General features: G+C 47.6%; 1 protein-coding gene across 2 annotated transcripts; it reads left to right on the top strand.

Moving 5' to 3' along the window:
* The first annotated feature begins 94 nt into the window (after window positions 1-94).
* Window positions 95-14,227, top strand: ABCF2 (ATP binding cassette subfamily F member 2). Of its 2 annotated transcripts, none has more exons than XM_005609541.4 (15): window positions 95-233; window positions 880-1,081; window positions 5,427-5,639; window positions 6,129-6,311; window positions 6,397-6,568; window positions 7,719-7,814; window positions 8,676-8,778; window positions 9,974-10,069; window positions 10,242-10,361; window positions 10,450-10,539; window positions 10,909-11,019; window positions 11,664-11,726; window positions 11,932-12,060; window positions 12,683-12,886; window positions 13,609-14,227. In XM_005609541.4, exons 2-15 carry the CDS (start codon window positions 922-924, stop codon window positions 13,744-13,746), a joined length of 1,878 nt encoding a protein of 625 aa, XP_005609598.1. In that variant the 5' UTR covers window positions 95-233; window positions 880-921; the 3' UTR covers window positions 13,747-14,227. The 2 variants fall into 2 exon arrangements, with proteins under 2 accessions (XP_005609598.1, XP_005609599.1); XM_005609542.4 differs by lacking the exon at window positions 95-233 and adding an exon at window positions 257-780.
* The last annotated feature ends 1,367 nt before the right edge of the window (window positions 14,228-15,594 follow it).

Here is a 15,594-nt window from a genome sequence, read left to right as displayed (position 1 = left end):
GCCTCGCGCATCCTGATGACGTCACGCAGGCCCGGGAGGCCCCTGGGATACGCGGTAGTTCTCGAGGAGGGGTCTGAGCCCTGGCCGCTGCAACTCGAGGACGACACTTCCCAGGAGTCTGCGCGGCGGAGCGCCGAAAGCCGCGCGAGGCCGTGATTGGCTGGTGAGCCGGCCGCACGCGGAGGAGCCCAAGGAGCAGCTCTGTTGCGACAGAGGCCGAGCGGCGAGGCCCAGTGAGTTGGGGGAAGGGGCGCTCAGGGGAGGGTGCCGGCCGGTGAGGGGAGGGAGGACGAGAAGAGGGAGGAGGGACGGGGTCGGGATGGAGGAGGCGGCGAGGGAGAAGAAAAGGCCAAGGGAGAGAAGCTGACGGGCCGGATTGTGGGGGAGGTTCGGGGGCTGGCGAGTGAGGAGACCCTGAGGGGACTCACTGTGGGGAGGAGGAGTGCGTCCCAGGAAGAAGCTGGGTGGTGTGGAGCGGGGCGACGGACAGGCGGCCGGAGGCAGATGGCAGGAGGAAGCCCGGGGAAGCGAGGCGGCCGGCTAGAGTGCGGAGCGCCAAGTTGTGGGGAAACCGGAGATGGGGACCTCTGCCGAGGGGCAGCACCTGGCCCCTAACTGGAGGCCCTGAAAGGAGGAGCGTCTCCAGAGTGAGGCAGTCTGTGGGGATTGGTGGACAAAGCCTGAGGGAAGAGATATTAAGATTAGAAGAGCGGCCGAGGATCAGAAGTGGCTTGAGAGACCCTGGCAAAGTTGGGAGCGACTAGGCAGGGGCGGAGCTAGGTATCGGAGGCTGGGTAGGCAAATTCCTGAGAGGGATGGAGCGGGGCCCAGGCACTCTTACCAGAAGTTTAGAATTTTGGGGTGTTTGCCTTCCGTCAGGCTCCCTGAAAGAACAGTAACCTACTCCTGTGGTTCATCACCATGCCTTCTGACCTGGCCAAGAAGAAGGCAGCCAAAAAGAAGGAAGCTGCCAAAGCACGACAGCGGCCCAGAAAGGGACATGAAGAAAACGGAGATGCTGTCACAGAACCACAGGTGGCAGAGGAGAAAAATGAGGAGGCCAATGGCCGAGAGACCACAGGTGAATTGAGGGAGAGGTGGGTTCCTGGGATGGTTGCCACGACCTAATGGATGCCCCAGCTGGAGTCAGAGTTCTGCTGCTGGGGGCACTGGAGAATATATCTGGTGCCACGAAACTTTTCATGATGAACCAAACCAATAGAGTTGGAGTTTGTGCCATCCTGTTATTGATCAAGGAAACTGAACACAAGGTTCTCACACATTCAGTGGCAAGCAAATGTGGGAGTCGTGCTGCCTTGCTGCTCTGTCTACTAGACTATGAGGAGGAGGTCAGTTCCCTGCCCATTTCTTCGTTTCCATTTCTACACATGGTGATCAGCGTGCCAAGTTCTTGGTGACATTATATGTCTTCCCAAGGGTAATGACTATACTAGCAAGAGGGAAACTTATGATTTGTTTTATGGTTTTTTCCTGGAAGAGAGATGCCTTTCTGTTATTTGTATTTGGGGAAATATTTATTGAGCGCTTCTCAAGTGCTGACAGTGTGCTGCATGCTGAGGCACTATAAACATAGTCTGCCCTCTGATAACTTACAGTCTAGGTGGGGAAACAAGGCAGTGTGTGATAAAAAATATTCAGGCCCTTGGCAGTCTTTTCCCAGCCTTCTTCTCGGCCCCTTGAAAACTCCCTAAACAGGCCTTTTGCTCCATCCAGGCGTTATTGTCCCTTGAGTAGTCACCACATTTCTGTCCTTTTACACACTAAATTCTAATACCATAATTTTTGTGCTAGCTACATTTGACATTTCTCTTAGGGCTCAGCTCAAGATAGTAAAGCCTTTCCTGATGAAACCTGACCCCAGTAATATTTCAGTTCACGATACCTCCATGCTGTCTTATAGGGTTACCTTTTTATGTTCTGTCTTCTGTTTCTTCAACCAAATTGTTTGATCTTTGAGTGCAAGAACTGTGTCTTGGGTAATACTTTTTTGTATGACCAGCCTTGCAGATAGAGATCCTAAGTAAATATTTGAAAAGGAAAGGAGAATTACAAGTGCAACGTATAAAAGACAAGAATTCAGAAATGTGGAAGTTAAAAATGATCGAGAGGAGAGCATTGAGTGGTAGCAATGGTCTCCAAAATAAGAATTATGGGAGAAAGCTGGTGCAATAAAGTCAGGCCGCGGGGAAGTTTTATTCCTGGCCAGAGTCGTGGAGGGATGGGAAGTTAAGAATGATGGGAGTGGACACGCAGGCCGAGTTGTGATCTCTAAAATAGAGAGACGGGGTCCCTTCTAGGCCCTCAGGAAGCATGGTTAAGCAGTATCTATCATCAGCTCTGTAGGTACTTTCTAGATGAATTGGGCAAGTAGAAAAACTGAATCCCACTTTGTCCACTGTTCCCATTAGAGATTTCTTATTCACCTTTTCTCTTGGGAAAATAGAATTTTCCAGGGAACCCAGCTCAGGGATACGGGAGCTTTGGTTTTCACCCTGCTTCTGCAGGGAGCTACTGTTCTGAAATGTGAAATCTGTTTTCTTTCTAACCCTCTTAAAACATTTCTTAAGGCCAGGGACCAGGGTCATGTCTGCTTTCATAATTAATGGATCATCTGATTCCTCTTCCAAGACTGGGTCCTCTCTCCTGTCTGAGTTTGGGATTACTTGATGCTGCAGGTCACCATTCTCCAACCTTCACCAATGGCCATTGCCACATGGCCTTCCTTAGGTAGTAAGATATGGAAAGAGCAAGATAAATATCAAAGACAGTGACCTCTGACAGTCAGTTCAACCTTCTTTAGAATGTGGGACTCTTCAAGACAGGCAGTGGAGTCCCCTTGTTTGGGGAATGAATAGAAAGGGACTTCTTAGGAAATCTACATTGTTTATTCTCTCTAATGAAGTTTACTCCAGAATCCCTTTTCCATTTATTCAGTGCTGTTCACTGGTCTTTTGAGTGTGTTTTCTGGGATGCTGTAGGCTAGACAATGAGGTCTATTTAAGTCTCTTACTTTTGAAGCTCAGGAGATGACTTAGGTCCTAGATTCTGTAAAATGGAAGAGATCAAGAGAAAATGGTAGATAGGTTTCACTTTTTTTTTTTTTTTTTTTGAAGATCAGCCCTGAGCTAACTACTGCCAGTCCTCCTCTTTTTGCTGAGGAAGCCTAGCCCTGAGCTAACATCCGTGCCCATCTTCCTCTACTTTATATGTGGGCTCCTGCCACAGCATGGCGTGCCAAGCGGTGCCGTGTCTGCACCCGGGATCCGAACTGGCAAACCCCAGGCTGCTGAGAAGTGGAACGTGCACACTTAACCACTGCACCACCAGGCCGGCCCCAGCTTTCCCTTAATTTTGCCTGAACAGATGGAGACCTAGACCAGGGATTGGCAAACTTTTTCTATAAAGATCCAGATAGTAAACATTTGTGGCTTTGTGGGCCATGTGATCTCTGTTGCAGCTGTTCACCTCTGCCATTGTAGTGGAAAGCAGCCATAGACGATACGTAAATGATGAGTGGCTGTGTTCTAAGAAAACTTTACTTACAAAAACAAGCAGTTGGCCAAATCTGGCCAGCCGTTTTTAAGCCATCCTCCTCCTAAGCTAAGAATGGTTTTTACATATTTAAGGGGTTACATTTCAAACAGTAGTATATATACCTACCTATTAGTCTCAGTTTTGCCATTGGCCCATAAGCCTTAAAATATTTACCATTTGTTCCTTTAAGGAAAAGTTTACCACCTCTTGATCTAGATCATAAGCTTCTCCTTACTCTATCTTCTTAGCATCTAGAACAGGGATTGGCACAAAGTAGGGCTGTGGGACGCCTGGTAACTCAACCATATTGAAAAGAGACTTTTTAGATTCATCCTTTCAGTCAAAACAAAAAATTTTACCTCCATTCGAAAAGCATTCGTGAAGCGCTTATGTATAACATAACTGTACTGGGCAGCTGAGGTAGATGTGGAGTGACTGCCATCTGTCTGGTAGGCTGGCGCCAGCACTGGTAATCTCCTGACAGCATGGTGCATTGAGAGAGTGACCTAAGACTAACCATACCACACACCTGCTCCCTTGGAGTTGCTCTCCCCAAGCCTTCCTATCCGAGGAGGGCACTGAGCTTTCTTCCCTCCTCTTCTCCATCTTTACTCTTCCTGAGGACAAGCACATAGGCTTTTCTCATTTCAGGGGTTCTACTGTAAAATCACCAAGGGAACTCAAGTAAGGGTGACAAAGACTAAGAAATTAGAAAGTTCTCACAGTGATGGAACCTCGTGTGTAGTCTCTAACTCCTTCCTGAAAAGGTAGATAGATCACTTTATTCTCTTTTGGAAGAAGCTTACCAAGACTCCCTCCACCCCCATTTCTGTCCCACTTTCAACAACTTTGACACTTTGCTTTCTCGAAAGGTGATGTAGTGAAATGAGTAAGTTCATGGGCTTTGGGGTCAGACAAACCCTGGTTCAAATTCTGGCTCTGTCATGTACTAGCCGTTTTGACCTTGGCTGTGTTATTTAACCTCTTCATTTATAAAATGGGGGTTATAAGTATATATGTCATATGGGTTATGAGGATTAAATTAGGTGGGGAATGATGATGTAGGACAGTCCCAGGTACAGAGTAAACTCAGCAACTATTAGCCAGTTAATGTTAACCATTAATATTAATAGTTCTTCCCAGCCTAAAGATATAATCATATCTGAAAAACCACAAAAGTAGAACACCTAGTCTCTTATCTTGTGTCAATTTGCATCTCTGAAACCCTCTAGGCTTGGGAACTTTTGGTTTTCCCAACCTTGGCCCTGCCTCATTGATCCCTCTGTGCATTTTCTTACACTGCTCCTTCTAGGCAGCTTAGCCTCCTGGAAGCACTGCCTAGAAGTTCTCTAGTTCTCTATCCTTAGGATAGGAGAATTGCATCTCTCTAATATCTGCTTTCTTTTGGGCATTAGGACTAATTCTTTAACACATACTCATGGAGGACAATTTGGAGGTCTAGCTATGGGAAGACCATGCACTTATGTTATTTAAGAACAAGAGAAGTTAGAATTAGAAGGACAAGTTGCGAAATAAAAAGTGTCCCAGAAAGCAGACTCTTAGGGCAGATCTGTATGCAATGTACACCCTGTTTAAAGCTAGTGAAACATCTGAGTCTACTCAAGTTGATCTTGAGCCCAGGTCCTTCAGGACATGCCTTTTCCAGCATTCAGTTCTTCGTATAATAATATTTGGTAATCTAAGTGGCGAAAGCCACAAGTGCCCAAATAGGGTCTTGAACCCTGGGCCCTTGGATTAAAAGTCTGACGCACTACTAACTGAGCTACGCAGGTGCTCTAATACGTGCCTTTTTGTGTGAGAGCTGAGTCTTATAGCCCTCTTCCCAAATTTCTTTGATTTTCTGTCCCCAGAAGTGGATTTGCTGACCAAGGAGCTAGAGGATTTTGAGATGAAGAAAGCTGCTGCTCGAGCTGTCACTGGTGTCCTTGCCTCTCACCCCAACAGTACTGATGCCCACATTATCAACCTCTCCCTCACCTTTCATGGTCAAGAGCTGCTCAGTGACACCAAACTGGAATTAAACTCAGGCCGTCGTTATGGCCTCATTGGCTTAAATGGAATTGGTGAGGCCCTTGGAAGGCAAGGTGGGGGGTGTCTCTCCTTGGCTCATCTGTCACTCAGCAAGTATTTACTTAGCATCAGCTGTGTACAAAGCAAGGCATTTACAGTGTGAGTGGGAGAGCAGATATGCCCAGGGAAAAGGAACTAGCACTACAGAGCAGTATGTGTTAAGTACCACATGAGTAGTTTCAGACAATGGATGCTGGAGAAGTGGGTGGGAGGGCTGGGGGTTGGGGTCTGTGAGGCTGTTGTAAATGCACAGACTTCACAGAGGAGGTGTGGGACAAGAATTGGAGGAAAGTTGGAAAGGTGTCCCAAGGACAGGGGTGAGGGAGTAATAGCAGGATTTGAATGAATGAAAGGAAGGAAGGTACTCAAAAAAGTGGTGAGGTTGTAGTTTGGCTGGAGTGGAGGAATTGGTGTAGGAGAATGACAGGCAAAACTGAGCTGAGTGTCCTCTTCTCTTCACCTTGTTTGCTTGCCCCTCTCAGGAAAGTCCATGCTGCTCTCTGCTATTGGGAAACGTGAAGTGCCCATCCCTGAGCATATCGACATCTACCATCTGACTCGGGAGATGCCCCCTAGTGATAAGACACCCTTGCAGTGTGTGATGGAAGTCGACACAGAGCGGGCCATGCTGGAGAGGGAGGCTGAGCGACTGGCTCACGAGGATGGTAGGGCTCCACATTGAGGGGCGTGGGGGTGGGGTTCTTCCCAGGAAAGGCCCAGGAAGCCTCACAGGCCATGCACTGCCCACAGCGGAGTGTGAGAAGCTCCTGGAACTCTATGAGCGACTGGAGGAGCTGGATGCTGACAAGGCGGAGATGAGGGCCTCACGCATCTTGCACGGACTGGGTTTCACACCGGCCATGCAGCGCAAGAAACTAAAAGACTTCAGTGGGGGCTGGAGGATGAGGGTTGCCCTCGCCAGGTGAGTCCCTCCGTCCTTCCCCACCCTCTATACTCCTTATTTTTTCAGGGTTGAATGCTCACTCCAGTGGAACTGTTTAGAACAGGGGTTACTGGTTAGTAAGGACCAAACAGGACACAAACATTGACGACTCAGAAGTGGGTGGTATACGTGGGCTAAGGAGTGAGCTTCCTGACTGAAGTTGTCATTGTTGGATTTCCAGCACAGAGTTTAGGAATCCTAGGACCAGCCCCAGGTAAAATGGCAGAATAGGTCTTTTTCTTTCCTTTCCTCCTGCCTCCCCTCCCACCCTTTTTTGTGCTTCAGTTCTTCTAATGCTTGCTATAAAGATAAAATGTTAGACAGCTATTAGAGTATCTGTCCTTCTTACCCTCTTGTGAGTTGGACCCAAAGTGAGTTTCTGTAGACCATTATTCCCCTAGCAGTCCCCCTGAAAGTCCTCAGTTAAATAGGTGATTTCTTACCGCACCATTTTCTGTCAGGTCATTGGTGAGGCTTGATACACTGCTTTAGCAAGGCTGCTTGTGCCTGCCTGAGACATGAGAGCAGTGGTTCCAGGTGCTAGCAAAGATTAGCCTCAGCTTCTCATAGAGAGCTTTTAAAAAAATAAAGGTTCTAGCCTCTCCTTCAGATCTATGCAGGCAGAATGCTGGAGTTGGTGCCCAGAAGTCTTCTTTCTAAAAAGCTTTGCAGATGTGGGAACCAGTGCTATCCCCTTGCTTCTCATGTCTTCAGATTCCATCTAAGAAAATGAATATTTTGCCTTTTTGCTGGAGTCTGGCAACCCTACCAGATAGGTTTAACCTGAATACTTTTTGCTTTAGCAATTTGTTTCCTCTGTATCCTTTAGCCTTCCCAGTGGTCACCAGTCTCAGTGTAAAAGACATTTAGACTCATAAGGACTCTTACAGCCTCATCTCCAAACTGCATTATCCCTCTGCTTCTCAGCCCTGTTACGTGTCCTTTAATCTCTGCTCTTCAACTCTGGTTTTTCTTGTAGTTCTCCTGTTTCCTCTGAGGTATAGAACCTAGAATTGATTTCAGGACACAAGCCAGACCTGACCAGAATTGCGTGTAGCAGGCAAGGCTGTCCCCTCTTGTGTAGCACCTGTTAGACTGAAGTGGCTCTGTTTCCTGTCCTGTCCTTCAGAGCCCTCTTCATTCGGCCCTTCATGCTGCTCCTTGACGAGCCCACCAACCACCTGGACCTCGATGCTTGTGTGTGGTTGGAAGAAGAACTAAAGACGTAAGAGGGTGGGGATGGGGTTGGGGAGTGGGTGGGCCCTAAAGAGGGAGTTGAGCAGAGTCCATGGGAAATGGATGCCCAGAAACTGAACTGATAATAGAGCAGTGAGCAAATGAGCTGAAGTGAGGCCAGAGTGAAGGCCAGATTGAAAAAGTGGTGAGCACCTTTAGGGCTGGCCTTTTTGTTTGATTGTTTTTGTTTAGTCTGAAATGTGTGAATTTTTTAAAAACTTTTTGGGTTTTTCCCTTTATTTAAAATATAACATTTTAATTAAAGACAATATTTTTTTCTTAACTGTATTACATATATATCATATAAAGGAGGACTCCCATCTACGATCATGATGTAGTGACAGAGGCACTGCAGTGGTCCTTCTGTGGCTAAGGAACTGAATAACCTGGGATGTTGTGCCAACTTTGAAAGAAGGCTTTCTGTGGTCTCTGCAATGACTTGGTACCTTCTTTAAAAAGAAGAGCATGGTGGTTTTTATTGCACTTGTTCCAGTTCTTCCAACCCACAATTTTTAGACACATTTATGGGTGTATTTGTGTACATACACTTTTGTTTTTGCCATCACTGTACCATCTCCACTGAGTTCTTTTGAAAATTAGAACAGAAGATTGAGGAAACTCAGACTGTCACACTACACTTTGAAAGGCACTTTGAAGAATGTCCTTACAGGGAGATTGTGCACTGGTGGCTTAGATGCTTGCTGAGAGTGGGAATTGGCCAGTAAATCTAAAGGGTGCTCAGATGTGAGGATGGGAAAGAATGGAGGTTTTCTAGGCCTGACTCTCAGCTCACCTGTGGTGGACTGTCTTCGTTCTGAGTACCTCCTTGACTAATTCTTTGGCTTTGCAGTTTTAAGCGCATCCTGGTCCTCGTCTCCCATTCCCAGGACTTTCTGAACGGTGTCTGTACTAACATCATTCACATGCACAACAAGAAACTGAAGTATTATACGGTGAGTGGGCCTCACCTTCTCCACAGTAACCTCTGTGCTTGCCAGTTCCCTGAAGTTCTCCTTTAAAAAAAAGAATGACTTAGCAGCCCTTTTCTACCTATTGCTATAAAAAGATGTGGACAAGGAGTCCTGCAGCCTGTTTTATTTTAGTCCCATAGTAATTGCTTTCAGGCCATAGGCCATGCATTGGCAGCCTGTGCACATGGTGTATGTTTGCCTTATGGCAAAGACGTTGACTTTTTATGGTGCTGAGGCAGGCCCTGCTGCCCTCCACCTTCTTAAATGGCTACTTACCTCTGCTCATGACGGTCGACACACTTACCCCTCCTTTCATGAAGAATGTGAATCAGGATCTCAGCAGCCTACTTTTGAACCTTACCTTTTCATATTCTGTATTTCAAAAAATATATCAAATAAAAAGTGAGAAGTAGAAGTCCTGTTTATTTGTCATTACGCTTACCAGAGGAGTTTCTTATTTAGCCTTCTAGAAATTTTCTGTGTACTTGCAAGCATTTATAGAAAATTTCATGTATACATATCACAGTTGTAGTCTTAATAGTCATTCTCTTTTGTAGTTGCTTTTAAAATTTAATATATCTTGGACTGCTTTGCATATGAATATATATAAATCAACCTCATTTTTTTCAGTGACTGCGTATTATTTCATTGCGTGTCTATCTTATATCTTGTCAGAGCCTTTTTGCTGGATATTTAGGTTCAGTCCAGTATTTTGCAGATAGAAACTACGGCAGTCCAATTGTGCAGGGTTTGCCAGGTCCTAAATCTGCTTGGTCTAATGTCTTCCTTCCTGGGGGCAGTTCTTATAGTCTGGGTAGGGCTTCAGCCTCTAGGGGTGGGGAGTAGTAGGGGATGCTCTTGGCAGGCTGTGAGCTTCGTGAAGTCCCTCTGATGGTGGTTTTCAGGGCCACTCCCAGTGCTGTGGATGTCTTTATGGCTAACGTGAGGATTTGATCTGGAGCCCTGCTCTGGCCAGGCTAACAGTGAGAGGCACATAATTTGAAAGATCTCAGATTCTAGGTTAGGATGTGCTTTTTCAATGCACTTCCTCTTTCCCTAATGCACAATCTTATACCCAGGGCGAAGTCAGATGCCATTCCTTATCCCCCTGTACCCTGAAAGAGAACCCAGGGCTGAGGCTAAAGCTGCCCACCTCACCTGGCGCATTTTCCTGCAGGGTAATTATGATCAGTATGTGAAGACACGGCTGGAGCTGGAGGAGAACCAGATGAAGAGATTTCACTGGGAGCAAGATCAGATTGCACACATGAAGGTAGGGCAATTGTAGAGCTGAGCTCACCTTCTCCAGGAGAAGTGGATGAGCGTATTTGGGGAGTTTAGGGGTGCTGGAGGAGGTCAGGAAGAAGTTGTCATCAGTTTTTACCCTGCATTTGAGTTGTTTGGTGCCTGCTTATACTCCAAGCCCCCTTTCTGGTCTCTTTCAGAACTACATTGCTAGGTTTGGTCATGGCAGTGCCAAGCTGGCCCGGCAAGCCCAGAGCAAAGAGAAGACGCTACAGAAAATGATGGCGTCAGGACTGACAGAGAGGGTCGTGAGCGACAAGGTGGGGTCTGATAGGCTGAAGTTAGGTGGCCTAAGGTGAAGTGGATAAGAAAGGACCTAACCTGATAAATGCCCTCTCCTCTTTCTAGACACTGTCATTTTATTTTCCACCATGTGGCAAGATCCCCCCACCCGTCATTATGGTACAAAATGTGAGCTTCAAGTATACAAAAGATGGGGTGAGTACCTGTGTGTGGTTGGGAGGCTGGGGTGCATTTTACAAGGTGAGCATCAACTGGGTAGGGGAGAGTCTCCTGTTCTTTGCCGACAACACCTGTAACCCATGTGGCACGGGGGATTTTTCAGGCATGGCAGCTGAGGTCCCTCATCCAGGGACTCACTGTGGCCCTCTTAAAGTACTTGGAAGGAAAACTGCTCAGCTGGGTTAGCAGCTGTAGGCAGTGGGTTGGGGTCTGCCATGAGAGCAGTGTCCCTTCTCCACACTCCCACCTCCTCCAGTGGTGATTGGGACTTAGTGGGGTTGTCCTGCCAGCCAGATTGATCAGTGCCTTAGCCTTGTATCCATCTCTCTCTCACACCCACCTCAGCCTTGCATCTACAACAATCTAGAATTTGGTATCGATCTTGACACACGAGTGGCTCTGGTGGGGCCCAATGGAGCAGGGAAGTCAACTCTTCTGAAGCTGCTAACTGGAGAGGTATGGTGCCAGGTTGGGGTAGGGGTCTTTCAAGAGTAGGTGCTTGCTGTGTCTGAGGAAGAGGGGACGTATGCAGGAACCACTACTCTTGGAGGGCCTGGGTGCCCTGGTGATGAGTGAGTCATCTTTTGGGGTTGGGGGTGTCATCACTGGGCAGTGCTGATGTTTGGGGCTGTTTTCTCAGAGAGAGCAAGGGAAGGAGGGAGGGGTCTGTGTGTCAGTGTGAGAGAGAGAGAATACATGCATGTGTCTCAATAGTTTTCTGTTTTCAATCAGAGCATTTAGAATACATGAACCTGTGTGCATTTAGAGATGTTTTTATTTTAGAAAATGTATGTTGTACCTTTTTCCAAGTCTTTTATTATTGAGTAAAGTGCATTCTGTAATAGACATTTAATACCTACTGAATAGATTGTGTTGTATGTATCTTTACCTCCCTTGAGAACATCTTTGCCTTCCTAAATATTTTTAAAGTGGCCAGAGTAGCAGTCTGTGAGGTGGTGATGTAGATCCTGTTCAGGAAGCTGGATGAATCTTGTTCAGTGTTAACATATGTGTGTTTCCCTGCTCTGCCCATGTCTGCTTCTGACTGGGTTTTCTTTCTTATATACTTAGCTTTCCCCTTACTACTCGTTTCTTTCTAGCTACTACCCACAGACGGGATGATCCGAAAACACTCTCATGTCAAGATAGGGCGTTACCATCAGGTACAGGCCTGGAGTTGGGGTGGAGGGATTTACCCAGGGTGTGGGAAGGTGGCTGCATGTGACCAAGTCAGTTCCTACCTGTTTCTCTTGGGATCTTGAACAGGTACCTGGGTAGAGGTAGAGAATTACTCAGCAGGTAACCCAGCAGGGTTCCTTTTGAAGTGGGATACCAGTCCCACCTGAGTGGGTTCCTTTTTTCCTGTAGCATTTACAAGAGCAGCTGGACTTAGACCTCTCGCCTTTGGAGTACATGATGAAGTGCTACCCAGAGATCAAGGAGAAGGAAGAAATGAGGAAGATCATTGGGCGATACGGTCTCACTGGGAAACAGCAGGTCAGTGGAGGGGGTTGTGGGAAAGAACCTCAGATGACTAGGAGACTGGCTGGGTGGTCAGGGGACACTGTCCTGGTGATCCGGGTTTGGAGCTATCCCCAAAGTCTCCTCCGTTAATTCTAGCCCCTAAGAGAACCGCTATCTTTCCTTTACCCTAGGTTGTTATGTATTGGAGCATTTAGGTCTTTTTATGAGGGAGGGGCAGGGAGAGCGTGCCAGTCTCTGACGTGCCCTTGCCACCAGACTAGCAGGATGAGCCATAATGTTTGAGGGCAAGGGAAATTGAAACCTAGAAAACAGATTCCTGGATTCAAATCTGGACCGAGGGTCCACTGGATTGCTCCAATTCATTAAGATTTAAGTGCTGCGAGAGAGCAAGAGGTATGGCCTTGGTAATGGCAATGCCTTCAGGCTTCCACTTGTATCCCTCTCAGGCCTTGAGAGACTGGTGACTATGCCACCATCTTGCTCTGTGATCTTGGGTCTCCCTGAGCCCGACTTCTTGTAAATAGCAATAATATTAACGGAGGAGGCTGGGGAGAGAGGTGAGTCTCTCCCATCTCTCTGTGTGGTGTACAGTGGGGATAACACCAAGTTATATAAATGTTATGGTTCCGCTCAGGTGAGCCCAATCCGGAACCTGTCTGATGGGCAGAAGTGCCGAGTGTGTCTGGCCTGGCTGGCCTGGCAGAACCCCCACATGCTCTTCCTGGATGAGCCCACCAATCACCTGGATATTGAGACCATTGACGCCCTGGCAGATGCCATCAATGAGTTTGAGGGTGGTATGATGCTAGTCAGCCATGATTTCAGACTCATTCAGCAGGTGAGGCTCCCAGCTGGGGTGGGAGGCCTGGTGGAGGGCATCTAGGAGAATGTTGGGTGGAACACAATTGTGGCACCCAGAAGGCACTTAATATGTTTATGGGATTTGGTAAAAGGGCTCAGGGCCTCATAGGGTGATGACCTATGGCTCTTTGGGAAACTTAGAAAGGCTCAACAGAAATACTTCATTTCTTCATTAGCTATTTGGGGATGTTAGCCTACTTGGCATTGTTGACCAAAATCAGGGGGGGAGTTGGGTAGAGTATGGGATGCTTTTACTAATTTCTTCAGCCTAGAAATTGTATTATACTAAGGAGGATTTGGATTAGACAGAAGGCTACCACCAGTCATTGGTGGAAAAGCTGCTGGTCATTTTCTGAAGCTTTGGTGAAGATGAGGTAGAGGAAAGGAAGCTGAGAGTAAAGCCTCTGAACGGATGTAGGCCCTACCAGGGAACTGGAAGTAGGAATGACGTAACAGATCCCTGCTTGGAAGGCTCTGAACCTGCTGTTATGATATCCTTGAGTTAGGCCATTAGACCATCCCGCAGAACGAAAAGGTAGTGAAACCAACCATGAGCTGGATATGAGTTGGGATGGGCTGGGAGGGTGAGACAGGAGGAGCTTGTAGAGTTTTCTTCCTGGAATTCCTTGAGAACAGTCTTCTGGGCAGGGATGGGGAGAGTGCTGGCCAGGATTATTATGTCTAGGATTTGTTTTCTAGGTTGCACAAGAAATCTGGGTCTGTGAGAAGCAGACAATCACCAAGTGGCCTGGAGACATCCTGGCCTATAAGGAGCACCTCAAGTCCAAGTTGGTGGGCGAGGAGCCCCAGCTCACCAAGAGGACTCACAACGTGTGAGCCCTCGCCCAGGCCAGGCCCCTGGGGCCGGACTCCTGCATTGCTGCAATACTGCTTCCCAGCCCCTCCCCCATCCCCACCTGCCTTAGCTGCACTCTGTGATCTTATCTACAGCTGGACAGTACCTGTCCGTTTCCTGTCTTTCCAGTTACTTTTGTCCATGTCTGGACTCGGCTGGCTCTTCCCACCAGCCCCTTGCCGGTTATTGACCCTGATAGTGATGCAGCCAGAGGCACCCGAGGGTTAGCGCAAGGGCCCACGCCCAGAGTTCGCCCATGAAGGAGCTTAGGATCCTCATTTTCTGGGTTTTGGTGATGTTGGAGGAATACCCCCAGACCACCGCCCCCATTCCTTTCTGCTTCTGGTTTGGAGCTCTGGACCAGGGCCTTAGTCCTGGTCTGTTTTTAAATAATTATTTAACAGTGTAACTTTTAGACCTGCGTGACATCTACAAAGCGTCCAATAAAGAAATAAGAAGCCATGGTCCCTACCTTCCTTCTCGGGTCTCTGAGCCCCTTGCTCCCCTCCTCCCTGCAGTGCCAACATTCACTTCCCCTCAGCAAGAGCTGGGGTGGGGTAGGTGGGATGGATGCAGACTGAAGACTAGTCCGTAGGAGCTGGAAGAACTCTCATTTGAAATTGTGCCTTTCCTTAGGCCAGTGGTTCCCAAACTTTAATGGGTATCAGAATCACCTGGAGGACTTGTTAGATCAGATTGCTGGGTCTTGCCTCAGAGATTCCGGTTCAGTAGGTCTGGGGTGAGACCAAGAGATAACATTTCTAAGAAGTTCCTAGGTGATGCTGATGCTTCTGGTCTGGGGCTGCACTTTGAGAACCACGCTCCTGGAGCATGTTTTTCAGAGTGGTGTAACGCCCTCCTACCGCCACCTGCACCACAGCACTTGGGAAACTTGTTAAAAATGCAGATTCCTCAGGGAGCCAGCCTGGTGGTGTGGTGGTGAAGTTCACAGGCTCCGCTTTGGTGGCCTGTGGATTCAGATCCCAGGCATGGACCTACACACCACTCATCAAGCCATGCTGTGATGGCATCCCACATACAAAATAGAGGAAGATTGGCACAAATGTTAGTTCAGGGACAATCTTCCTCACCAAAAAGAAGAAAAAGAAAAATGCAGATTCCTGGGCTCCAGACCTATTGATTACATTTGGTGGGATAAGAGAGATGCAGAAATGGTCAGGAGTCTATTTTCACACTCAAGTTTGCAAACCAGTGTTCCTGGCAGGATACAGGAAATTTTATTATTTTACCTGTCCACAGCCTTAATTAGCAGTAATTTACTTCCAACTGGGGCCTCTGCATAGCCTGTCTGAACTTGAATAGCACTTCTAGCCTTTGTGCCACAGGCACACCAGTGGCCATCCTTACTGATGTGGATTCATCACTTCTGAAACCTCAGCAGCCATCCCTGTGGGAAAACATACACAGCCGTGATTTTTCAGCTTTCATTATAGTACATCCAAGACTATGTAAAACAAAAAAGTCCCAGATGGTGTCTAAGCCTCCAAGGAGTTCACGATCTAATGGGAAAGCCAACGAGACTAGAGAACAAGATAGAAGGGGCATAAATCAGATGGTAAATTGTGACTTCGGTAGCAGGATACACAGAAGGATTCAAAGGGGAAGGAAGTCTCCAGTGGGTAGCTGCCCAGAAGGGCTGGGTTGGTGCTCTAACTTGAAAGATGAGTAGGATCTTCTCAGCTGGCTGTGAAGTCCAAGAGCTGCCCTGGGCAGAGGGAACAGTAAGAGTGAGCATAAGGTGAGAAGCTGCAGCTGAGCCCGAGACGCCGAGGCTGGTTGAGGGGCACGGCTCCTGCTCTGCCGTCAAC

This window comes from Equus caballus, chromosome 4, assembly GCF_041296265.1.
Source record: "Equus caballus isolate H_3958 breed thoroughbred chromosome 4, TB-T2T, whole genome shotgun sequence".
NCBI lineage: Eukaryota > Metazoa > Chordata > Mammalia > Perissodactyla > Equidae > Equus > Equus caballus.
Note: the sequence above shows the minus strand (reverse complement) of the source record. Positions and strands in the feature narration are given on the sequence as shown.